The following is a 25,237-nucleotide window of genomic DNA, read 5'->3' as shown; positions in this document are numbered from 1 at the left end:
CCACACAGCTCCTGGCCAGAGCGACCTGGGGTCTTCTCTCATGGGCTACGTCCTAAACCAGGGCTGCTGTGATGGTGGGAGGAGAAGCGTCACGTGAGTAAGGCAGGCCAGGTGGGCTGGACCATTTGGGCTTCTCAAGTGGCTAGTGGGAACAAAGGTTTCCAGTATTCTGCTTACTGAGGCAAAGTGCTAAGTGTTTTAATATCCACATTTCAAGGATGAGGAAATTGAGACTCAGAGAGTAAGTGAGATGCCTAAAGCCAGGATTTGAGCCCAGACCTGTCTGACTTCAAAACTCAGACACACAGTCCCCCACCTAGGCCACCCCTGGAGCTTTGTCCTACTCTTCCTGTACCCCGTCCTGACACCTCCTCTCCTTTACACCCTCTCTGGGCACAAGTCCTTCCTCTACTCCTCAACGATTACTTGTGTCGCTTTCTGAGCACAGTACGTTTCTAAATCAAATTCCAGTGGTATGAATCAGGCCCTTAAACCAATCACAACACTAGTGCATGGCAAGCAGAGATGAATCTTCAATGTGTCCCCTACAAAGTGCCCGGTAATAATGCATTACATTTGTGTAAAACACTGTACTTGTTTGTGTTTTCACATGCAAGTCTTTCAAGATCTTATTTTTTTCCCCCTTAAATATCGAAGAAATTCTTCCTTCTTACAGAAGTGAATAAAGTAAAAAAAACAAAACACTTCACTCCCACTTCCCATGGATAACTGCTCTTACTAGATGAGACCAGCAGTGCTCAAAGTGTCCTCAGTGGGCCAGCAGCGACACCTTCACCTGGGAACTTGTTAGGAATACAAATTCTTGGGCCCCTCTGTAGACTTGCTGAATCAGGAATGCTGGGGATGGGGCCCAGTGTCCTGTATTGTAACAAGCCTTCCAGGTGATTCTGATACTCGCTCAATTTGGGAACCACTGACTTAAAATATGTCATTCCAGATATTTCTGTGTAAAAAGTCATTTAAGTACATATAACTGAATATACATATACTTGTTTTTTTGTTTTTTTTTTTACTAAAGGTGAGGTAATTCTATTCACAGTTTTCTGCAACTTGCCTTTTTCTTATAAAATTCTGAGCATGACATGAAATCCGAAAGTGTAAAGGAAAAAGTTGACAGAGCTAACTAATAAAAATGAAAAACCTCTGAAAGGTAAAAAATCACAATTTTTTAAAAGTTTAATGACTGGGCTTCCCTGGTGGCGCAGTGGTTGAGAGTCCGCCTGCCGATGCAGGGGACACGGGTTCGTGCCCCGGTCCGGGAGGATCCCACGTCCCGCGGAGCGGCTGGGCCCGTGAGCCATGGCCACTGAGCCTGCGCGTCTGGAGCCTGTGCTCCGCGGCGGGAGAGGCCACAGCAGTGAGAGGCCCGCGTATCGCAAAAAAAAAACAAAAAAACAAAAAAACAAAAAAACAAACAAAACAAAACAAAAAAAAAAGTTTAATGACTGATCAAGAAAGAAAAGTTCATAAATGATAAACAGATATTCAAGCTCACTGATAAATTAAAACAATAATAACTTATGTTTCTTCTCAAGGATATGCAAAATTTTACATGCCTCTAAACGGCAAGGCTGAGGGGCATTCATATACTCTTTTTTTTTTTTTTGGCTGCGTTGGGTCTTTGTTACTGTGCGCAGGCTTTTCTCTGGTTGCGGCGAGCAGGGGCTACTCTTCATTGCAGTGCGCGGGCTTCTCATTACAGTGGCTTCTCTTGTTGCAGAGCACGGGCTCTAGGCACGCGGGCTTCAGTAGTTGTGGCACTCGGGATCAGTAGTTGTGGTTTGTGGGCTCTAGAGCGCACGCTCAGTAGCTGTGGCACACGGGCTTAGTTCCGCGGCATGTGGGATCTTCCCGGACCAGGCCTCGAACCCGTGTCCCCTGCATTGGCAGGCAGATTCTTAACCACTGTGCCACCAGGGAAGCCCCACATACTCTTTATGCGAGTGCAATTTGCTCTAACCTTTTTGGAAAACACCTATCAGTCAATTTAAAAATACTCCTCTTTGATCTAGTTAGGAATATTATGATACAGAAATATTTTCACAAGTGGTCAAAGGATGCAAAATTCCAACATTATTTGTAATAGCTAACAACCCAAGAAACATAAATGTAGAGCAGTAAGGGAATGAGCTGGGTAAGTTCATCTGTGCAATGCACGGTCACAGCCCCTAGGGTGAGGTGGGCCTCCGTGCGCTGGTTTGGAGAAGGGCAGCCTGCCTCTCCCAGGGCCCAGGCTCTCCTGATGCTGTGTGTGAATGGGTCGGGGGATGAAAGAATGACCAGTATTGGTCTCAAATTCCACCTGTCTTTCTCATCTCTGTGTTTGAGGATGGCCAAGAGGATGAGCTAACCTGCCCCTCAGTCCCTCCTTCCCTCAGGACACCTGGGCCACACCAGGAGGCTCAGCTCCGCATACCCACAGAGCTGTCTGGGCAGGATGGCTGCTGCCTTGTGACTTTTCAAGAAGGACCCTTGCACTCTGAGGCTTTGTCTTCTCCGTCCAGCACCCTCCACCTAGAATTTTAGAGGTCATCTGGTTTGCACCTTTTCTCACCAAGGCCTAGGAAGGGCCCATCAGAGCTGATGCATGCCACACCCCTCCCCCATACCTCACCACCAATTGATTTTGGAAGGAATTTGATATTTCAAAAATGAAAACTTGAAACTTTGTTCCTGAAACTTTTTTCATGGTGGTGTATTGGGGGAGGGGTTGCCCTGCTATCTTCGGGACTTAGAGCCTTTAAATGTCTTAACCTTGCTTTGGGTCCCACAAGCCAGTTAAAAGAATGGTATTCTTTCTATCGCATAAGCGTCGTTGCCATTACTTAAGACTAAAGTACGGAAGAACTCTCTCCCTTTTCCACAATCGCCTTACAGCTCAGCCTCCTTTCCTTCCCTGTCCCAGGCCAGAGTCTAGGCCCAGCCCCAGGCAGGCGGGCCTTCCCACTGAAGGGGCCTGGTACCCACTTCCCTTTAGCTCTACAGAATGTGCAGAGGCCACCAGGATCAGCCTCGTGGTCGCGGGTCTCCATCCACAGCCTCTGGTACGGAAGCCCCAGGCTACCACCATAGCTGGCCTGGTGAAAGGCACCTAGTCCACCTTCCTTCCCTGGGCGTCTGGATCAGCCTCCAGGCTGGTCACAGAGAAGCTCTCTTCTGCCCCCGCCTGGCTCTTGGCCGCCACTACAGCAGCCCCCGGGCTTCCTCCCACAGCCCTTCCCACCCTCTCCCCTCTCTCCTTTCATGCCCTCTTCCAGGCAGTTCCTCACTGTATCTTGGGCTCTGCCCTTAGACCCTGAATTCCAAAGAGAATCCCCCCTTTCTCTCTCCTCCTTTCTCTTTGATGCTCAGCTTCTGGCTGGTTCTTCCCTGCACCCCTCCTATTGCTAAAATGTGGATATTTCTAGACCTGTGCTGTCCAACACAGCAGCCACTAGCTATTAAGTGGCTATTAAGCCCTTGAAATGTGGTCGGTCTGAAATGAGATCTGCTGTGAAACTTAGTATGGAAAAAATCAATATATTTTATTGGTAAGTTTTACATTGATTACAAGGGTAGAAAATAATATGTTAGGTATATTGGGTTAAATTAAATACATTAATGAAATTAATTTCATCTATTTCTTTTTACTTTTTTAATTGGCTCCTAGAAAACTTAAATCACAGTTGTGCTATATTTGTATCAGATGACACTGGTCTAGACCTTCTCCCTGGTCTGAGGTCCCAAGTGTTACTTGACTGAATCCTTTCACTGTGACCTCCACATACATGTCCCTTTTCAGTGTGTTTCCCAAACACTCTAAGGTAGGCACGAGCCCTCTCTGCTAAAACCCCAGAAACTGGTCTCCCTACCCACCCCTTTGGCTCGGGATCATTGTGAGTAGAGATCCAGATGTGTGCCTTGGGCTGTGAACACAGGATGGGTTGAGGGGATGGCCACTGATGTTTCTCAATCAATTGTGCGAGAGTGGGAGCCCCTGGGGCAGGGTCTGGGAGGCCCAAGCAGGGCCAAGTAAGAGTCAACCACATGCTTAGTTTCTACACCTGTAAAATGGGTGGAATTACTGCCCACCTCACAGCAGTCTAAGAATTAAATGCCATAATAAACAGAAAACACCTGGCAAGGGACTTCCCTGCTGGTCCAGTTGTTACGACTTTGCCTTCCAATGCAGGGGGTGAGAGTTCGATCCCTGGTCTGGGAGCTAAGATCCCACATGCCTCACGGCCAAAAAACCAAAACATAAAACAGAAGCAATATTGTAACAAATTCAATAAAGACTTTAAAAATGGTCCACATCAAAAAAAATCTTAAAAACAAAAAACAAAAAAACACCTGACATGGTGTTGAAAAAGTGGTTGTTCTTTCTCTGACATATTAGGGTCAGAAGTCCAGCCTTCTAAAACTGGCCCATTTTATGCTTTGGAGTGTCTGGATTTATTTCTTTTCTCAGTAAAGACCTTTTTGAAAGTTCAGATGGATGGCTCCTACCCTCTATCCCTCTTCACATAGGACACCTTTAGGTAGAGGAAGGAGGGCCTTGGGCAGGAGTGGGCCCTGTCATGCTGGGACAGAAGGCATTCCTGACCTGGTGTCTGGAGGCAGCGCTGGAGAATGTCATGGCCCTGAGGCATAACTGGCAGCAGAGAGGCCGTGTGTGGGCTGACCCAGTGCCCCCGGGAGCCCTGCCAGTGCAGGACTCAGCCCTTTCCAAGATGAGCAGGAAATGACTGCCTGGGGCATTTGAGGCAGTGGCCACGACTGGTCCATTCAAAGGACAGTGTCCATGAATGTGCAAGGTGTGCTCCCCACTGAGACTCGAGTTGACAAACCAGATGCAGCCTCCAAGCTGGAGGAAAGGGGAGGGTCCTGGCTGGTGGAAGGGAAATTCCCAAGATTCCAGATGTGGTATTGTGCCCGCTGGAGCTGGGTGGCTGAGGAGGAGGCCAGCAAAGTCCCAAAGCTTGGCCTGGAAGGTCCAGAGAGGACACCTGCCTGGGGCTGGCTATTTCCATGAGGAGCAAGGCCTGCACACCCAGTGGCTGTGATGGGGGCGCGTGGCAGGTGGGTGCTGGACCTGGTACACATCTTAAGTGGTTTCTGCTTACCGCTGAAAGGAAACAAAGGGGCTTTAAAAGAAGAAGGAGGAGGATATTACAAGGCTTTCAGAGCCTCAGAGGGTCTCTGAGGCCTGGTTCCTCATCAGTAGTTCCTGGTACTTCCTTGGGCTTCATTGGCCGTCTGTTTTATTCGCCTGAACATGTAGCTTAAACTTACCTCCCCTCCTTTAGTTCCTTTTTATTTAAAATTTTAAAACTGCAGTTGATTTATTACAAACTTTAAGAAGAAGTCTATTTTACTTTTTTGCTTATAAAGACAGTATATATCATGTGGACATTTAGAGATATACAGAAAAGCTGAAAGAAAAGAAAATCACTCTGGCCCCACTAGCCAGGGACAGACAACTGGTTGACATTTCAGTGTATTTCTTTCTGATCTTCTTTTTATGCATAGTTGTGGAGTTTGTTTTTTTCCCTATCATTGTGGGTATGCTCTATATGCAAGTATGCAGGCATTTCTCCACAGTATTGTGAAGCCTTGGTAACCATTGTTTTTGATGGCAGCTTGACAATGCATAGCCATCCCCCCATTGTCAGATGTTTGGGTTGGTTCTAATTCTCCCATTTGGTAAATAACACAGTGGTGAAAAAGTGTTCCATCTCTGTGAAGAGAACAGGGAAGCAGGGGGTTTGGGACCACAGTGAGAATGAAAATTCAGGAAGGGAGAATCCCGGGGGTCTGGCAGCTCCAGCATCTTGCTGTGAGGGCTTCTATAGCGTGGCTCCAGGAGACCGACCCAGGGTCAAAGGGTGGGTGTTGTATGTTGTAGGGGCAGATTTCCTTAGAAACAGCTCTCGGACCGCAGGAGTAGAGGTGATGGGCTGCCTTGAGGTGGTGAGTTCCCTGCCACAGTAAGTGACAGGAAGGATCCTCTAGAGGGAAGGCTTTCCTTTACTATGAGGTCAAGTTAGGTCACATCTTGGATCCATTCCAACTCTCAGGTTCTGTGAGCTTTGTCTGAAACCATCACAAACCCCTCAGCCAATGATGAACCAGCCCTCAGATCAGTGGTCAAATAGAGACAGCCTAGAAAGGGAGGAAGAACCTTGAACTTGGAGCCGAAAGACACAACGGGTCTAATTCCTTTCCTTCCTTTATTTTGGACAAGTCATATTTAACCCTTTGGGGCCTCAGTTTCCTTGTCTGTCAAGTGAGATAACAGTACTTGCCCTGCCTAACTTCCTGAAGTCCTGGGGGAGGTGTGGGAATAGAAGGTTTTGTGCATACAGCCTGTAACCCTCTACACATAAAATGTATTACTATTATCAGTGACAGTGACAGCAGTACTGATGATGGTGATATACCAGCAGGGTAGAGTACCATGTCCTCCTGCTGCCCTGGGCCACACTTCTTGACCTCCACATTTTCCTGACATCTCTCTATAACCCTCATTCTCACTCTTGCAGATCGATGCTGCCTCCTTAATTGCTGCCTCTGTGAAGGCTGCCCCTTGTGCCTTAGCCCTCTACACGGAGGTGGAGGAGTCCAAGTTCAGGGGTGAGGAAGGAGTGAAACTGACCTACAGGTGAGCACAGCAGGAGGGTCTGCAGAGAGGGGAGTGGGGGGGAGGGGCAGAGACAGGAGCAGAGGTGGGGGCAACAGCAGGTCCTATTTTCTCTGCCCATCTCTGTCTTTCACCAAGCGCAGCCCACTTCCTCTCTCTCTCACTGCCCTGGTCGCAGCTTCACTTGTGAAGATACAGACTCCAGTTCTCGCTTCTTATTTTCCAGTCTCTGACCAGCAGGAAACATGGACTAGTCAAGGCATGGGCAAGTGACCTGGTTCTTGGGGATGTGCCTGGTGTGTGTGTGTGTGTGTGTGTGTGTGTGTGTGTGTTTGTGTGTGTATGTGTTGAGGAGGGTCGTTAAAAAGTTCCACACCACTTTCTCTACATGCCTTGAGGTCTGATCCCCAGTGTCAATCGCATTGACGTGTTGAGCACTGTCCTTGATTTCTCTCACCTCCTAACATCTCTTTATCATAGTCTTAGCAACCTTTGTGTAACATTTAATTCTTAAAAAATGTTGAAAGACACGACTTTTGACAAATGTGCTTGTGGATACAACGGGCATCCCCAACCGCACAACTTCCTGAAGGTCTAGAGCAGCACTGCCCTAGAGAAATATGAGTCACATCTATAATTAAAATCTTCTAGTAGTCATCTTTTAATAAGTAAAAAAGAAGCAGGTGATTTTAATAAAATGTTTTATTTAACTAAATATATCCTAAGTATTGTCATTTTAACATGTAATCAATATAAAAATTATTAATAAGGTATTTCATATTCTTTCTTTTTTTTTGGACTCAATCTCTGAAATCTGGTGTGTATATTTGCAACACATTTCAATTCAGATCAGCCTCCTTTCAAGTGCTCAAAAGTCACACGTGGCTTGTGGTTTCTGTCTCGGACAGCATCTGGGCTAGGAGTCTGGGTCTTATCCTAGTGCTTGGGCCAGGCTCTTTCTGTCTCTGGCCTCAGAGGGAAAACAAGGACCACTGGCTCTGAAATGCTCTGTCCAAGGTTCCTCTTTGAGCCTGTAGGGTGGGGAGCCCTGCTGTTTGTGGAGATAGGCCAATAATGATGGCTCTTGATCCCATCAACAGAGATGCTCAAAACCTCTTAGAAGCAGCTAGCAGTGGGGCTGCCATGTCCGTGAGGGTCGTGACCAACATCGCAGCCAACCTGATTGCTTTTCTGACTGTGCTGGCCTTCATCAATGCTGCCCTCTCCTGGCTGGGAGACGTGATGGACGTCCAGGGGCTCAGCTTCCAGGTACAGTTCCGGCCACCCCCGCAGCCTGTGGAGGTGGTGGTCCTGGTCGGTGGGTGATGGTGGGTGGACACCCACAGAGCCCAGGCCAACCCCAGTCCCAGCCACTCCTCTTGCCTCATGCCTAGGCTCATCTGCTCCTACATCCTGTGGTCAGTGGCCTTCTTGATGGGAGTGGCCTGGGAGGGCTGCCCGGTGGTGGCTGAGCTGCTGGGAATGAAGCTGTTTCTGAACGACGGGCGCCGAGGAGTGGGCCGGTTCCAGGAAGCAGTGGATCTCTGTGAGTGTCCCTGTCCCCTCCCTGGGGCAGGGCGTGATGCAGCGGCTCCCCTGTGGGCCCGGCTGAGACACACTGAGGGTCTGCTCAACCTCCCACATCCCGTTGCCCTGGGCAACAAGACAGCTTCAGAGGCCATCTTTCTCAAGGCCTCTTAGGAGGCTGAGGTTGAGAAAGAGCCCCGTTGGAGGTATCTGAGCTCCAGCTGTAGACAGGCCACCATCCTGTGCGGCCCTGGGCCAGCCGCTGCACCTTGCCTCTTCTGTTGGAAAACAAGTGTAGAACCTGCCACACCTACCCCGAAGGAATGGATGGCAGCATCTCATGAGCTAAGAGAGTAAAACGGGGAGACCTCACCACCACATTCATCTTCAATATATTGGATTCAGTTCAGGGGTTTGTTTCTTCTGTTAAGACTTATTTGTTTATCTATCTATCTATCTATCTATTTATTTAGTTAGTTGCAGCACGCGGGATCTTTTTCTTTAGTTGCAGCATGTGGGATCTTTTAGTTGCGGCATGCGAATTAGCATGCAAAGTCTTAGTTGAGGCATGTGGGATCTAGTTCCCGGACCAGGGATCAAACTGGGCCCCCTGCATTGGGAGTGCGGAGTCTTAGCCACTGGACCACCAGGGAAGTCCCTGTTAAGACATTTAAAAAAAGAAAAAGACTATAAAACTTTCTAAAATGAAACTCTCTAAAATAATAACAGCTGTATGTAACATGATTGAGAATGACAAAATTACCCATCATCTTATCATCCCCAAATTACAGCTATTATAATATATAATATAATTATAATTACTTATATTATAATAAATGTACCAATATAATATATAATTCCATTATCTGGCTACTACCCACAACGCTGAAATGAACAGCCTTTTGCACAGGACTTCTCCCTCCTCTCCGAGCACTTCCTCAGGAGCTTTCCCAGATGTGGGATGACTGAATCCCATGGCACGGATCCTCGTGTGGTTGCTGCCAGTATCTTTCCCGAGGGGTTGTAACAACTGAAACCGCCCCAGCTGTGCCTGTGAGCATTGATTTTACCACACACTGAACAGGGCTGAGTAGCCTCTTAAAAAAAAAAAAAAAGTTTTGATACGTTAAGGGGCAAGTAATAGTTCATTGTTTTCATTTGTTACTGGGTTACTAGGAACTTTTAATAAAAAAATTTTTTCTTGCCTTTTAAATTATTTTTTTAATTGTAAAGGAATGTACTCTTTAGTTTAAAAAAAAAAAGTTTGTATGGAGTAAAAAGCCCAGGTTTCCCCTCACTCCTCATTTTCAGCTCCAGTATCACTCCCTTCTCTAGAGATAGTGGGTGGTATGTGCCTTCGGGATCTTTTTAAATGAACTTCATTCCTTCAGCAAGTATTTGTTGAGACCTCTGAAGTGCCAGGCCCTCTGCTGGGTACCAGGGATAAAAAGGGGAATTCGACAGACATGGTCCCTGGTGACATGGAACTTACACGTAGTGAAAGACACGAGCAAAACGCAAGAAAGCAAAGGAATAAAAAATTTTAAAACCACAATTTGTGGTAAGTTCTCTGATGGAAACAATAAGAGGAAACAGGGAGGGGGTCTTCCTTGACTGAGCTGGTCAGAAGAGGCCTCCCTGAGATGTGGTTATTAGGCCAAAACTTGCAGGGAGGAGGAGGGGCCAGGAGAAATTGGGAAGAGCATTCCAGGCAAAGAAAGAGGCACGTGCAAAGGCCTTGAGGTTGAAAAGCACTTGTTTGGAGAACTGAGAGGAGAGCAGTGAGGTTAGAACAGGTGGTAATTGTAAAAGAGAGTGACACAGGCCAAGGAGCAGTAGGAAGTTACTGAAGATTTGACTTTTGACATTTTAAGATTACTTGGGCAGATTGGGAGGGTGATTGTAAGTGAGTAAGCAGAATGCAGGTACCTTAATATTTTTTCATCAATTTGTATAAACTCTGTGTGTTATAAAGATATTAACCCTTTTCTGTTACATGTTCTACATATATTTTTCCTAGTCTTTTTTTCTCCCCTTCATTCTGTATTCAGAGATTTTTTTAAACACAAAATTTACACCAAATCTTTGCATTTCTGCTATAATATCTAAATTTAGAAAGTTATCTCCATTCCAAAAATCTGGCAAGGGTTAAATTCCTGAAACAATATGGTGAAGTAGTTAAAATCATGAGCTTTGGAGTCAGACAAAACTGAGTTCAAATTCTGCCACAGCTGCATTTTTGCTGTGTGAACTTCCTCAGTCACTTCTGTGAGCCTCAGTTTGCTCCTCTCCAAAATGAGAGTAATAATATTATTTTGTAACAATAATAATTATTCGATATTTCCTATTATTTGATGTTTAAAATATTAATCTGCTTCAGTGATTTAGAATTAATTTTTTATATGGTGTGAGGTATGGGTCTAAGCCAATCTGTTTTTCCAAATTGTTCCATTTTGGCTCTTAACACTTCTAAGGAATTACACAACCGTTCAGAGCAAAAGGGAAGGAGAATTACCTTGCTTAACTACCTCCCCTGTGCCTGGTACTTCCTGTACATTAGATGATCGTTATGACAGTCTCTCCAGGCAGCTACTATTACTCCCACATTCCTGATGGAGAAACTAAAACTTAGGAGGCTATCGACTTGCTCAACCTGAAATAGGCCGTGACAAGCCTGGAACCCAAGCCGACTGGGCTCCGAATCCCTCCCTCTCTTCACTGGGCCACCATCCTGCTCTTTGGGCATGACAGCACCTCAAAGGACCTCAGCCTGAGCGCATTCTCCGTAAACAAAGGTGTGGGGCTGCAGCATGTCGGGAAGGGCCGTTCGCCCACTGTTCCTGGGTACAGAGCTTAGTAGGGCCAAAGTGAGAAGACTGGGCCAGGCTGAATCATACCCAGAAAGGCTGGTAATTAAGGAGATTCAAGGGCAGATGAGGAGGGGGCTATGTTTGTGAGGTTGTGCAGCTTGAGGTGACTTGGAGGTAGGTGTGGAGGGCTGGGAAAGGGCAGCACCGAGTGCTTCAAAGGTCAAAGGCACATAGGCAGTGGGTGAAATTAAGGCCAGGGTACGGGGTGGTTTGAGCAAACTCCCATCCCATCTGAGGGAAGCCCCTCCCCGCTCATCTTCTGTCTTCTCAGGTCAGAGCAGAGATACGTTTGCCCTCTGTGGATTTGCCAACTTCAGCTCCATTGGGATCATGCTGGGAGGCCTGAGTGAGTCCTATAGGGGCCTCTCGGTATCCTGGAGAGTTGGGGATGGACACTAGTCCTGCTCTGAGATATTTCTTGGGGATCTGTAGGTCTCAGTTCTCCCATTAGTCTAAGGCAGAGCCTGAACAAGGCGGCCATGGAGCTTCCTCCCAGCCCTGGCATTTCATGATTTCTCTGCTGCTGGGGTAGCCCAGGAGGTTAGCACCTTGGCCTTGTAGGCCAAGCCTGGCTCAGGGCTCTGGGGAGGGTCGGGAGGTGCGGTGGTGACCTGCCCTCTGAGGCTTTAGTTCCCGTACCCACAAGGGACAGGCAGGCCTGGAGGGGCCTAGGGGAGAAGGCTCTGCACAGCTCTCAGCTCTTTACAAAACACATTTCCACCCCTGCAGTTCCCTGCCTGGTGGTGTAACCATCCCGTTTTGCTGAGTCTTGCAAAAGTGAATGATGGCCCAAGTCACTCAGCTAATAAGTGGCTGAACCTGTGTTTAATCCCAGGTCTGCCTGACTCCAAACTCACGTTCTCTTCCTACAGTTGCCACTGATGGCATGTGGGGGGGGCGTGGAGTGCTACCTAGGGGCCCGACTCAGGCCAAGGAGGACTCCCAAACTCAAAAGCGTCAGGAGGACAGCGTCTGTCCCTCTGGCCACCCAGAAGAGAAAGGGGTGTCAGCAGATGCAGCCGGAGGCACAGATACAGGCAGAGGGGCATGCTGAGTCCTGGCCCTGAGCACTCCTGTCCTCTTGCAGCCTCCATGGCCCCCCAGCAGAAGAGCAACTTCTCCCAGATCATGCTCTGGGTGCTCTGCACGGGGGCCTGTGTGTCTGTCTCTGGTGAATGCCTGCGTGGCAGGTGAGTGCAGCCCTGGTGGGCTCAGGACTCAGAGCCCTGATTCTCCAGCTGGCCCTGGTCCAGGGCCAGGCACTGGGGCTCTGGCCTCTCTGGAAGTCCTTGGGTGAGGTTGGAGGGTAGTGAGGGGCTGGGCCCTGCCCACCAGCTGCTTTCCCTGCGCAGGGATCCTGTACATGCCCGGGGGGCTGAGGTCGACTGTGTGTCCCTCCTGAACACGACCCTCAGCAGCAGCAGTTTTGAGGTGTACCAGTGCTGCCGCCAGGCCTTCCAGAGGTGAGAACCTGGGCCGTGGGGCGGAGGGACCCTGACAGTGATGGGGTGCATGAGGCCCGATTTCCCGGCGGAGGCCTTTGGCACCAGGGCAAGGGATAGAAATGTCATGGCTGTGGCTGATGTGACCAAGGGAGGAGGAAGTGGGGCTTGAGGACCAAACTTAGAGATGAAGTTTGGACCAGAGACATGGAGCAACTTCCCCAAAGTTGCACAGCCTTTAGTGGCTAGCAGAGCCAGGCCTAGAGCTCAGACTGCAGCCTTTGCTTCTTTTCAGCACCGACCCGGAGTTCACCCTAGAGGCCCTGGACAACTGCTGTTGATTTTATAATCACACGATCTGTGCATAGCAGGGACAGAACATCTCTATGCCTTCTGGAGGCTATTCTTCCCCAGGAAGCAGCTGTCCCCATCTCTCTCTCTCCAGGCCCACCCCCTTGGGGAAGCCGCAGGGTTTAGACCCACCTCAGTCATAAATTGGGAAGGGTGACAGGGTGAGTGGGCAGAGTGAGTACATAAGTAAATGAGGGTTGCCCCCCCACTCGTCACCACATTTCTGCTCTCCCATTTCCTACCTCCCCAAGTGTGAATTCTCAGGGTCACCTCTGCCTCTTCTCTCCTCTCTATATCCAAACAGCTCCCTGCTCTTCCCTATACCCCCTGCCCTGGGTCTCCCCCATTCACCCTTCCCTTCTGCTCCAGGGCCCTCAGCCCTGGCATTTCAGCTGATTCCTTCCCCCTCCTCTCTAGGTGCTGGAATCTTGCTGTGGTTTAGCCCCTGCCAGGCAGCTTCTCCTGGAGACCCCTTCCTCTATGTCCAGAGACTCCCCATGGCCTTCCTCCATAGCACTTCCCACACTGGTGTCCTGTGGAACACTGTCCCACAAGGTATGCAGAAGTTTCCATGATCCACTCCGTTTGGGAAACACTAAGCTAAAGAAAGTTAAGGGTTTATTGTTTGTTTGTTTTTTGTTTACTGTGGACTCATCAGTTTGATGTGGGTATAATAGGAGACATTTTTCAAATTTGGCTATAAGAATCTTGTTGATAGAAGTATCTCTTAGTTGAGGATTCCATGGAAAACAATTGGGGAAATATTGGTTAATGTTCAGACTGCTTTACTCTACATAACTGTAACACTTGCAAATGTAACAGAGCACTGTGTGTCAGTGCACTGTTCTCAGTGCTTCATACTTTGTAACTCAGTCCCTACAACAACCCTGTGAGTCAGATACTATTATTATCCCTAGTTGAGGAACAGAGTCCCAGAGAGGTTAAGTAACTTGCCTAAAGTGGCACAGCTGGGAAGAGGAAGAGGCAGAATCCCTGCCATCCAGTTCCACAAGCTGTGGTGTTTCATCTCTCTGCTAGGCTGCTAACGTTCAAGGAGCTCGGTTGTGTGACTTGCTCTGACCCCCTCTGCTTGCCTTTTCTCCCCAGCCCAATCCCTCTCCTCCAGTAGGTCAGGCATCTGATGTGTTTTCCCTGCCTGTAAGCCTTTGTTTCTGGAGTTCCTGTCACCCAGCACATCCTGCCCTATGCTCCTCCCACCTCTATCCTCATTTCCCCAGCAGCTATGGCTGCGGGGAACTGCAGTGCACCTGTCCCTGAGGCCACAGGGCACCTGTTCCCTCACCCACCTCTGTTGGATAATGCTTCCCAGCTGGGGCCTGAGGCAGAGGGAATATGGAGCCTGGTCAGCAGTTACCCTGCTCGGTCAAGGATTTGGGCTCTACTGGGCACTGGTCTTGCTCCTTGTGACCCCCACAGGCTAGCCCTGGGTCCCTTCCTCAGGGCCTGAGTCCTTGCCCTTAGCTCTGCACAGCAGAGTCTTGGCCTGACTCCCATACCCCATCGCTAGGCTCTTGCCTTGTAGCTTCTGAGTCAGGATTGGCCCAGATACTTCCACTCACCCCACCCACAGCCGTGACAGGCATTGCTAATCAATCACAGGACTCCTTGCACTGAATCCAAAAGGGGCTTCAGAATCCATATCAGCTCAGTGCTGGATGAGCCCACCTCCAAGTAATTCTAGGTGCCTTTTCTAGGTGGCACACTATTTGCCACTCCTGTGCTAAGAAACAGACCCTAAGAACCCAAACTGCCATTGATTTTGTCTCGCTGGCCTGTGAACGTCTAAGGTTTTTGTCAAAGACTAGAAATCAAAGGGGGTTGGAGCAAAGAGGGATCCTTGCAAAGAATGAATCCTGTGTAAGTGGTTTGTCCACTCCGGGTTTATGTATTGTTTATTTATTCAATCAAGGGATATATATTGAGTACCTACTTTATTACTTGGCTTGGGCCACCATAACAAAGTACCACAGACTGGGCAGCTTAAACAACAGAAATTTATTTTGTCACAGTTTTGGAGGCTGGAAGTCCAAGATTAGGGTGCCAGCATGGTCGGTTTCTGGTGAGGTCTCTCTTCCTGGCTTACAGAAGGCCACCCTCTCACTGTGTCCTTTTATATGGCAAAGAGAGAAAGCAGCTCTCTTGGTGTTTCTTTTTTTTTTGTGGTATGTGGGCCTCTCACTGTTGTGGGCTCTCCCGTTGCGGAGCACAGGCTCCAGATGCGCAGGCTCAGCGGCCATGGCTCACGGGCCCAGCCGCTCCGCGGCATGTGGGATCCTCCCGGGACGGGGCACAAACCCGTGTCCCCTGCATTGGCAGGTGGACTCTCAACTACTGTGCCACCAGGGAAGCCCTGGTGTTTCTTTTTATAAAGGCAATAATCCCACCACCCTCCTGACTTCTTCTAATCCTACTTACATCCCAAAGGCCCCATCTCCAAATACTGTCACATTGGGGATTAGGGCTTTAACATATGAATTTAGGGGGCACACAGTTCAGTCTGTAACACCTACTATGTGCTGGACTCTGAGCTAGGCAAGGGGACAAGCAGTGAACCAGACTCTGTAATGAGCTAAAGAACTGGAAACTTCCTTCAAGAAGAGGGTCAACTGGGGAGGAAAGCCCCAACAGAGACTGGATGGAGGTGGCTCCTGGCAAGGATTGCTTGAGAGGAGGGAAGGGGAAAATGACTCCAGCAGGGCTTGTGGGGCACCCATATGTGGCCTGGCCAATGGATTTTTTGAGGCTCTTAGTAGATTAGAAAGTGAAAATAATGCCAGAATAGGATTATACACATTGCCATTTAAACTGTTGTATATATTAACACAGAATACACTGTAGTATCAGGTTATCCACTAGATAATGAAAAGATGTTTTTTTCAAGGAAAGCCCAGTTCAATCGTTTAAAAAGCCATTTTTATTCATATTTGAATATTTTTATTTCATATTTGAAAGCGCCAAATCCTAGTCACTAGACCACCAGGGATATATCAAATATTTGAATGTGACTGCGTGTTTTTACATAAATTAGTTTTCTTGAAATACATAGATTCTGTGTTGTTCTATATTTAGTGTAATAACCATCAACATAAAAGATATATTCATCATTTTAAAAAAAATTATTTTATTGAAGTATAGTTGATTTACAATGCTGTGTTAGTTTCTGGTATACAGCATAGTGATTCAGCTCTACATATATATATAATAGTTTGCATCTGCTAATCCCAAACTCCCAATCCATCCCGCCCCTACTCCTCCTCTCCCTTGTTTTCTATGTCTGTGAGTCTGTTTCTGTTTCATAAATAAGTTCATTTGTGTCATATTTTAGATTCCACATATAGGTGATATCATGGTATTTGTGACGTACTTTTTGTTTTACTCTTTCTGACTTCACTCACTATGATAATCTCTAGGTCCATCCATGTTGCTGCGAATGGCATTATTTCTTTATATTTTATGGCTGAATAGTATTCCATTGTATATATATGCCACCTCTTCTTTATCCATTCATCTGTTGATGGACATTTAGGTTGTTTCCATGTGTGGCTATTGTAAATAGTGCTGCAGTGAACATAGGGGTACATGTATCTTTTCGAATTATAGTTTTGTCTGGGTTTATGCCCAGGAGTAGAATTGCAGGATCATATGGTAGCTCTATTTTTAGTTTTTTTGAGGAACCTCCATACTGTTCTCCATAGTGGTTCCACCAATTTACATCCCCACCAACAGTGTAAGAAGGTTCCCTTTTCTCCACACCCTCTCCAGAATTTGCTGTTTGTAGACTTTTTTTTTAAAACAAATTTATTTATTTTATTTTATTTTATTTTTATTTTTGGCTGTGTTGGGCCTTCGCTGCTGCATGCGGGCTTTCTCTAGTTGCGGCGAGTGGGGGCTACTCTTCATTGCGGTGCATGGGCTTCTCATTGCGGTGGCTTCTCTTGTTGTGGAGCACAGGCTCTAGGTGTACGGGCTTCAGTAGTTGTGGCATGCGGGCTCAGTAGTTGTGGCTCGCAGACTCTAGAGCACAGTCTCAGTAGTTGTGGCGCATGGGCTTAGTTGCTCCGCGGCATGTGGGATCTTCCCAGACCAGGGCTCGAACCCGTGTCCCCTGCATTGGCAGGTGGATTCTTAACCACTGCGCCACCAGGGAAGACTGTTTGTAGACTTTTTAATGATGGCCATTCTGACTGGTGTGTGGTGGTACTTCACTGTAGTTTTGATTTGCATTTCTCTAATAATTAGTGATGTTGAGCATCTTTTCATGTGCCTATCGGCCATCCGTATTTATCATTTTAAATTAAGCCCTGGCAGGATGGCCTGGTCATGGACTCCTTTCAGTCACATGACTATATGAATGACCTCATTTGGAGAGATTAGTAAAAGTCTACATTGTAAAAGTCTACCCCTGTCCCCCTCCTGCTGCCCTCTGCTGCCCCCTGCATGTGCCTGACCATGAGCAAAAGGAATTGGAAGGGCTTCACTCATGGAAAGGGCTGGATGCCCAGAGCATGGTGAGAGTAGGGCTGGCTCTTTCCCAGGCAGGGCTGGCTGTGGCTGCCCACGGAGCTGACCACAGACAGGCTCAGAGCAGCCAGAGATGCTGCCCCTGGGGGCACCGCAGAGGGGCTGTTCTGCCGGGGCGACGGGGGGAGGTAAGAACAATATGCCCTGTAGGGAAGGTCACTGTCATAAGCTCAGTGGGATGAGGCCCAGACAGGAGCCCATTGGTGGGTCCGGGCTTCACTCTGATGTCTGGGAGTGAGGGGTACATGCAGAGCGGGTGTGGAGAAGGGAGCAGCCCAGAACACCAGAGCCTGTGTTAGGCCACACCCAGTGGGGTCCACTCTGTGCTGAAGACCGTTTCCCCCCCAATTCGTCCTGGACCAATACTTGTATAAAGGACAATACAAGTGAATTACTGGGAAAATAATAATAAAGGCATCTTTATTGTTACATTCAACACACATAAGATTACTCTGTCAAATTGCTATGCAGTTTCTGCATGTCACTTTCAATATTGATATTTACATTATTATAGATCTAGAAGCAGATGTGGACCACACCAGTCCATGCTGTGAATAGCTCTGTCCTATAGCATTTTCTGTTAATGAAAACTCTTCAGAGAATTGTTTCCTCAGATGATTTGTCCTGCATTTCAGATTCTCTAAGGGGAATTGGGAAAAGGCCATGGAACTCTGGTTGGAATCTATGAAACCTGCCTTTCATATGAGAGAATGCATGCAAAATTGCAAGGACAATAGCAGAATTCCAAATAATTTATGCAAATGCTCCCCACTCAAGGAGTGAAGCATAACTCCCCATCTCGTAAGTGTGTGCTATGCTTAGTAACTTTCTTCCAAAGAGTACAGTATGGAAATGAGGGAACAAGAAAGGAACTTTGCTGTAGAGAAGTCTGGTAAACACTTCCTTAGCCAGGTGGTCATGGTTAACCTCATCAGTGGTAAGTCCAGTTGCTAACACATACCCTTGATATGTTGTGTTGAGAAGGGGACTTCACCTCTGTGGTCCTCCTCCCTGAAGCCCATAACCCCAGTCTAACCATGAGAAAAACATCAGGCAGACAAATTGAGACACAGTCTACAAAATATTTATCCTCAATAATCCTCAAAACCAGCAGGGTCATTAGAAGCAAGGAAGGTTTGAGAAACTGTCACAACCCCAAGAAGCCTAAGGAGACATGATGACTAAATGTGTATTGTAGGGCTTCCCTGATGGCGCAGTGGTTAAGAATCTGCCTGCAGATACAAGGAACACGGGTTCGAGCCCTGGTCCAGGAAGATCCCACATGCCGCGAAGCAACTAAGCCCATGCGCCACAACTACTGAGGCTGCACTCTAGAGCCCATGCTCCGCAACAAAAGAAGCCACTGCAATGAGAAGCCCGCGCACCCCAACGAAGAGTAGCCCCCGCTCGCCACAACTAGGGAAAGCCCGCAGGCAGCAACGAAGACCCAACGCAGCCAAAAATAAATAAAATAAATTTTAAAAAATGTGTATCGTAGTGGGTTGAATTTTGTCCCCCCCAAAGCTATGTCCATAGAGAATGGACTTGAGGACATGGGGAGGGGGAAGGGTAAACTGGGACGAAGTGAGAGAGTGGCATGTACTTATATATAATACCAAATGTAAAATAGATAGCTAGTGGGAAGCAGCCGCATAGCACAGGGAGATCAGCTCAGTGCTTTGTGACCACCTAGAGGTGTGGGATAGGGAGGGTGGGAGGGAGATGCAAGAGGGAGGAGATATGGGGATATATGTATACGTATAGCTGACTCACTTTGTTATACAGCAGAAACTAACACACCATTGTAAAGCAATTATACTCCAATAAAGATGTTAAAAAAAAAAAAAAGCTATGTCCAAGTGCGAGCCCCCAGTACCTGTGAATGTAACCTTAGTTGGCAATAGGATTTTACAGATGTAATTAGGTTAAGGATCTCAAGATGAGATTATCCTGGATTTAGTGTGAGCCCTAAATTCAATGACTGGGTGTCTTTATAAGAGAAAGGAGAGGGAAATTTGAGGCACACAGGCACGGAGATGCACAAATAAGGCCATATAGAGATGGAGGCAGAGATCAGCACTATCAGCTCCAAGATATAGCCCACCCCATGGTGACAAGCCAAGGAGCACCTGGGGACACCAGAAGCTGGAAGAGGCAGGAAGGCTTCTTCCTTGCAGCCCTTAGAGGGAGTGTGGCCTACACACTTAGGACTTCTGGCCTCCAGAACTCTGGAGAGAATACATTTCTGTTGTTTTAAGCTACCAAATTTGTGGTAATTTGTTCCAGAAGCCCTAAGAAACGAATACAGGTATCTTGGATGTGATCCTGGAATGGAAAAATGACATTAGGGAAAAATTAATGAAATCCAAATATAGTATGGAGTGTAGTTAAAAACATATTAATAGCGGTCCATTAGCTGTGACAGTATACCATGGTAAATGGGTGAGGGATTTATAAGAGCTCTGTATTATTTATGCAGCCCTTCTGTAAATCTAAAACTATTCTAAAAGTTACAAGTGTATTTTTAAAAGTACATGGGGAAAAAAGCCACATTTACTCCCTTTCCACCAATTCTTCCCACGGCGCTGATCTCATCTCTCCCGACCCCTCACTTTATTTCAATAATGTGCCTTCAGCTGAATATGGATTAGTCCTGGCCTCTTTACAACCCCATGAAGAACATCATCTGCTTGAAATTACTTTTGACTCAGAATTAGTGAGCCCTGAGTTTGGACAGGACCCTATATATCATTTTGAGGGTGTTTGCCCCTCCCAACTTTTCTGAGAATTTTTATACCCACTGCATGGATGATCTCTGTCATCATGCTTTTATGTTTGAATCACAAGACTCCACACCCATGACTATCGTTGATTGAACAAGTACTGAATACCTGACTCAGGAGAAGCAAAGCTACAGTCTTGCCAATGGTCTTTCAGATTCTTGGGAAAGAGTTCAAACTGAAAAAAAAAAGAAAAAGAAAGAAAAAGAAACAGAGCTGAAAGCTGAGTCACCACAGTGGGCCTGGCTTGGAGCTGATCTCATTCCCACCCTTCCTACAGCCTAGTTGCTCAATTTTTCATCTGATTCAATGAGAGCTGAATTCCTTCCAGAATCCCCTCTAACCTGAGCTAATGTGAGAAGGTTCCTTTTACTCTGCAAGCAAGAGAATGCTGCCTAGGAGAGCCACATTGTCAAACTCCCCATTCTGCTTGGAATCAAGTGGTCATCATCATTTCCTTGAATACCATCCAAACAAGAATCTCATTACCTCTCTGTGCAACCCATTTCATACTGGACAGCTCCACTTCTTAGAAGGTTCTTTTTGATTTTGCATCAAAAAGGGTTTGCTTTTGATCCCAGTTTTGCCATTCTCGGATACTCAGAACAAGTCCAATCTCGTGTGTGTGTCTTTTTTTTTTTTTTTTTTACCAAAGTAATACTTGCTCATTGGTTTTATTTATTTATTTATTTATATAAATTTATTTATTTGTTTTTATTTTTGGCTGTGTTGGGTCTTCGTTGCTGTGTGCGGGCGTTCTCCAGTTGCGGCAAGTAGGGGCTACTCTTCGTTGTGGTGCACGGACCTCTCATTGTCGTGGCTTCTCTTGTTGCAGAGCACAGGCTCTAGGCACGCGGGCTTCAGTAGTTGTGGCACGTGGACTCAGTAGTTGTGGCTTGTGGGCTCTAGAGCTCAGGCTCAGTGGTTGTGATGCATGGGCTTAGTTGTTCCGTGGCATGTGGGATCTTCCCGGACCAGGGCTCAAACCCATGTCCCCTGCATTGGCAGGCGGATTCTTAACCACTGTACCACCAGGGAAGCCCGCTCATTGGTTTTAAAAAGTCAAATTTTGGGACTTCCCTGTCGGCCCAGTGGTTAAGACTCCGTGCTTCCAGTGCAGGGGGCATGGGTTCAATCCTTGGCCAGGAAATTAAGATCCTGAATGCCGTGTGGTATGGCCAAAAACCAAACAAACAAAAACAAAACAATAATAAAATAAAATAGCATTAAAAAAATAGTCAAATTTTATAGAAACCTTGTGGAAATGTTCTACTTCCTCTTCCACAAGACAGCCCCTTCAACTGTTAGAAGATGGCAACCATCCAGTCTTCCTTTCTGTGAGCTGGGAACCCTGAGTTCTTTTAGTTGTTACTCACACAGCATATAATAGTTTCAAAAATTGCCCCAGATCTGATCCGTAGTTGTTCTGTACTCATATACAGACAGTTCATGAGTCACGAGCAAATCCAAGGTTGAAGCCAGAGCACAGGGTGGTAAATATGGGTGTAACCAAGATGGTGTGTTGGGACTAAAGACTAGATATAGCCTTGGGGAGGTATTTAAAAGAGGCAGACCTATTAGGAAGGAAGAGTGTTAAGAAGCTACATGCCTGCTTCAGAAATCCTCAAAGCTGATGGCTTGCGTGTTGAGAGTGAAACACCAGGAGGAGTTGTCATGGATGGAGAGAATGGAAGAAAGTCTTGGCCTAGATCGCAAAGGGGACCAGAGATAGGATAAGAATGGTGTGGATGGGACCTCATCTATTGGGACATCTATTATAACTCCTACTTACCCACAATCAAGGGTACAACAAGTTCCTAACTTGCCTGGGAAGTGATTTCCATTCCAGACGTGGAGGGAAATTGCTGCTTTGGACCAAGTTCTGATGAAGATGTGGAATGGTGAAGTGGGAGTAACCATGCCAACAGGGACTATGTGAGTGGAAGTGAAGGAGGGGCTGACATAGCCAGGCACTTATTCCACACTTGAAAGTACAGGCATTCAAGAAGATGGCTCTGAGTGAAATGTCAGAATGGAACTCTAGTTCTGCTGTAGTAAAATATCCCAATGAGGAAGGGAAGGCAGAGATGACAGAAGAAATCAGCACGGTTATAGTGAATATCAGGAACCCGGCTTACAAGACTTTCAAAATAACAGGCACCAAAATCTGACCGAAGGACACATGACCCAGCATAGGAAAGATGGTTGGTTGTCCTCCAATAGTCATTCTCCCCTTTTTCCCTTTAGTAATAACTACATATCTAACTGAGCCAATGGCCTACCTTAAAGACTACATTTCTCAGTCTTCCTTGCAGCTAGCTGTGGCCATATGACTAAGGCCTAATCAATGGAGTGTGAGAAGTCCAGCAGGCAGCTTCCAGATCATGCCCTTAGAGAAGGGGCCAGCAAAATTTTTCTTAAAGGGCCAGATAGTAAATATTTTGGCCCATATTATATCTTTTGCAACTACTCAACTCTGCCCTTGTAGTTTGAAAGCAGTCATTAGACAATACTAAACAAATGAGAGTGGCTATGTTCCAATAAAACTGGGTTTTCAGAAACATGGCCTACGTGCAGTCTGTAGTTTGCTGAGCACTGCCTTAGATGAAGGGATTCATCCTCCATATCCCAGGTACATTGCATAATTTTGCTCCATGCCAGTTGGAGCACAGATGGGAAGGTGAGCCCACTTAGGCAATGGAGACAAAGGCAACACTCTAGGGACAGGGCACTCACCAGTTAGAAGGAGCTTGAGCCCCAGAGGTCTTTGTAGAGCAAGGCTGCCGTGACCATGCAGACTTTATGTGAGTGAAGAAGAATGTCTATCTATCTTGTACATATTATGTGGGATCTCTGTCACACACACCCTGCCAATGGACAAGAAGAGCAAGACAGGCAGGTAGAAAGAGCAGGTTTGCTGCTCTGTGGGGTTCTTGATGAACAAATGGGAAACAACGAATGAGAACCAGCCATCAACCCTGGCTGGTTCTCTGGCAGTGTGGGGTGGGTGCAGTCCACTGGAGCCTGAAAAATGACCACTCCCACCAATAAAGTCCAAGTCTGAAATATAACACTCACTGGCCACCCAGACTTAAAAGAAGAAAGAGAGAAAAGAAGAAAGAGAGAGTCCTGATACACATGTGAGAGGAAATGGAGAGAGAGCTACGTGGCCAAACTGTAAAGTTTTCCAATTCAGCTTCATGACAGGAGAGCATGAGAGAGAGAGAGAGAGAGAGAGAGGGAGGGAGAGAGAGAGAGAGAGAGAGAGAGAGAGAAAGGAAGGAAGGAAGGAAGGAAGGAAGAAGGGAGGGAGGGAAGGAGGAAGGAAGGAAGGAAGGAAGAAAGAAAGAAAGAGAAAGAGAGAAAGGAAAGAAAGAAAGGAAGAAAGAAAGAAAGAAAAAAGAAAGAAGGAAGGAAGGAGGGAGGGAAGGAAGAGAGAAAGAAAGAAAGAAAGAAAGAAAGAAAGAAAGAAAGAAAGAAAGAAAGAAAGAAAAAGAAAAAAGAAAGAAGGAAGGAAGGAGGGAGGGAAGGAAGGAAGAGAGAGAAAGAAAGAAAGAAAAAGAAAGAAAGAAAGAAAGAAAGGGTCGTGGTAGGGTCATACCAACTCTGCGCCTCAGGCTTCGGGAAGCAGGCAGTGGAAAAGAGGCCAATCAGCTGTACAGAACCTGTGACTGTACAGTGACCTAGCCCACTAGTAAACGTGGCCTGATCCATAAGGTAGACTCAAACCAAATAGACCTGCATTCCCTCCTCTTGGAGAACAGCAGGATGGAGCTAGAAGAAGGGCATTCCTCCCCACTCCTCAACCAGCTCCCCTCCTGCCCGCCAAGTGTTGCAAATTGTGTATAGAGCTTAAAAGAACAAGGAAGAGGTAAACTCACAAGGACTGTTTGGAAGAGATTTTAAATTCTCATACAAGTTTATGCTGCCATCTGACTTCTCTCCAAACAGTCACCTTCCATGTCTTTTCAAGGTGGGGCTCTTTTTTCTTTTCTTTTTTTCTTGGCCACACCTCGTGGCTTGCGGGCATCTTAGTTCCCCAACGAGGGATTAAACCTGGCCCGGCAGTGAAAGCACTGAGTCCTAACCACTGGACCAGCAGGGAATTTCCAAAATGGGACTCATTTTTCATCTGTAAGTAAGATAGGTAATAACTGACGGATCCCGACCAGCACCCAGAATGCTACAGCTCTCCCAGAGGTCAGTACACACTTTGCATCCAGTGACTGCATGTGCTTAAACCAATGGGAGTGAGTCTGACGAGGCTTGGGAAGCTACCACACGGACTGCTTCTGTCATTCAGCTCCAACTGACAAAGGACACATGTTTTCCCAAGCAAAAATTTTGTTTTTCTTTCCAAGAAAAAAAGATAAGTCATTTAGGGTTGGGATGGGAAACTCACTTTGTAAACTAAAGATTGCTTTTATCTCCTGAAAGTTAGTTTCTCAATAAGATTCTTTTCTACTTTTAGAGGCATCACTTATTTATATTCTAACCAGAACTGGTTTTTTTCAAAGCCAACTCCTCAATTAGAAGAGAAATAAACTGTATCAAAGCACACAGCTCTCAAGGGATCTTTTCTTCCCAGTGCCCTGAGGGCAAATATCTCTAATCTCCTCTAATCTCCTTTGTTGGGGCCTGGGGCAAGCTGGGTTTTGCAATGTCAGCTGCTCTGAGCCAGAGTGTGGCCAAATGCCGGAGGCAGGGACCAGTGTCATACTGGTGAGAACAGATCCCATAGGTGAGAAAATCTGGTGGCTCGTTTGGGAAAGGAGGTGGCCCTCCAACTGAAAAGTTTCATCACTCAGTGAATCAATTTCATCTGTCTAAACTGGAATGAATTGCAGGCAGCTCAATCCAGCAGCTCTCAACACCCCCGTGGGCTTTATCACTTGGGAGGTGTGTCACAGTCATTTATTTGTTTCCCTATAGCAGCGAAAGTACTGGAGTTTATGAACAATTTAACTTTTTAATAAAAACTATATAAGTCAGAGTGGTATTTTACTCAGAATTCTTTTGGTTGTAAATGACAGAAAACAAATCAAATAGTTTAGGAGAAAAGGAAATGAGGGGCTGTCTAAC

The 25,237-nt window shown here is 46.7% G+C and overlaps 1 protein-coding gene across 1 annotated transcript in view; it reads left to right on the top strand.

Moving 5' to 3' along the window:
* SLC28A1 (solute carrier family 28 member 1) overlaps positions 1–19,214 on the top strand; it is a 53,036-nt gene extending 33,822 nt beyond the window's left edge. The window contains 12 exon segments of the mRNA XM_033402923.2: positions 6,546–6,664; positions 7,744–7,917; positions 8,038–8,145; positions 8,147–8,195; positions 8,402–8,412; positions 11,322–11,386; positions 12,128–12,204; positions 12,206–12,230; positions 12,393–12,407; positions 12,410–12,503; positions 12,778–13,388; positions 18,574–19,214. Of these exon segments, the coding sequence (XP_033258814.2) occupies positions 6,546–6,664; positions 7,744–7,917; positions 8,038–8,145; positions 8,147–8,195; positions 8,402–8,412; positions 11,322–11,386; positions 12,128–12,204; positions 12,206–12,230; positions 12,393–12,407; positions 12,410–12,503; positions 12,778–12,850 (810 nt within the window). The 3' untranslated portion in view covers positions 12,851–13,388; positions 18,574–19,214.
* The last annotated feature ends 6,023 nt before the right edge of the window (positions 19,215–25,237 follow it).

Source organism: Orcinus orca, chromosome 2 (genome assembly GCF_937001465.1).
Source record: "Orcinus orca chromosome 2, mOrcOrc1.1, whole genome shotgun sequence".
In the NCBI taxonomy this organism is placed as follows: Eukaryota; Metazoa; Chordata; class Mammalia; order Artiodactyla; family Delphinidae; genus Orcinus; species Orcinus orca.
This window is presented reverse-complemented; position numbering and strand designations above follow the sequence as displayed.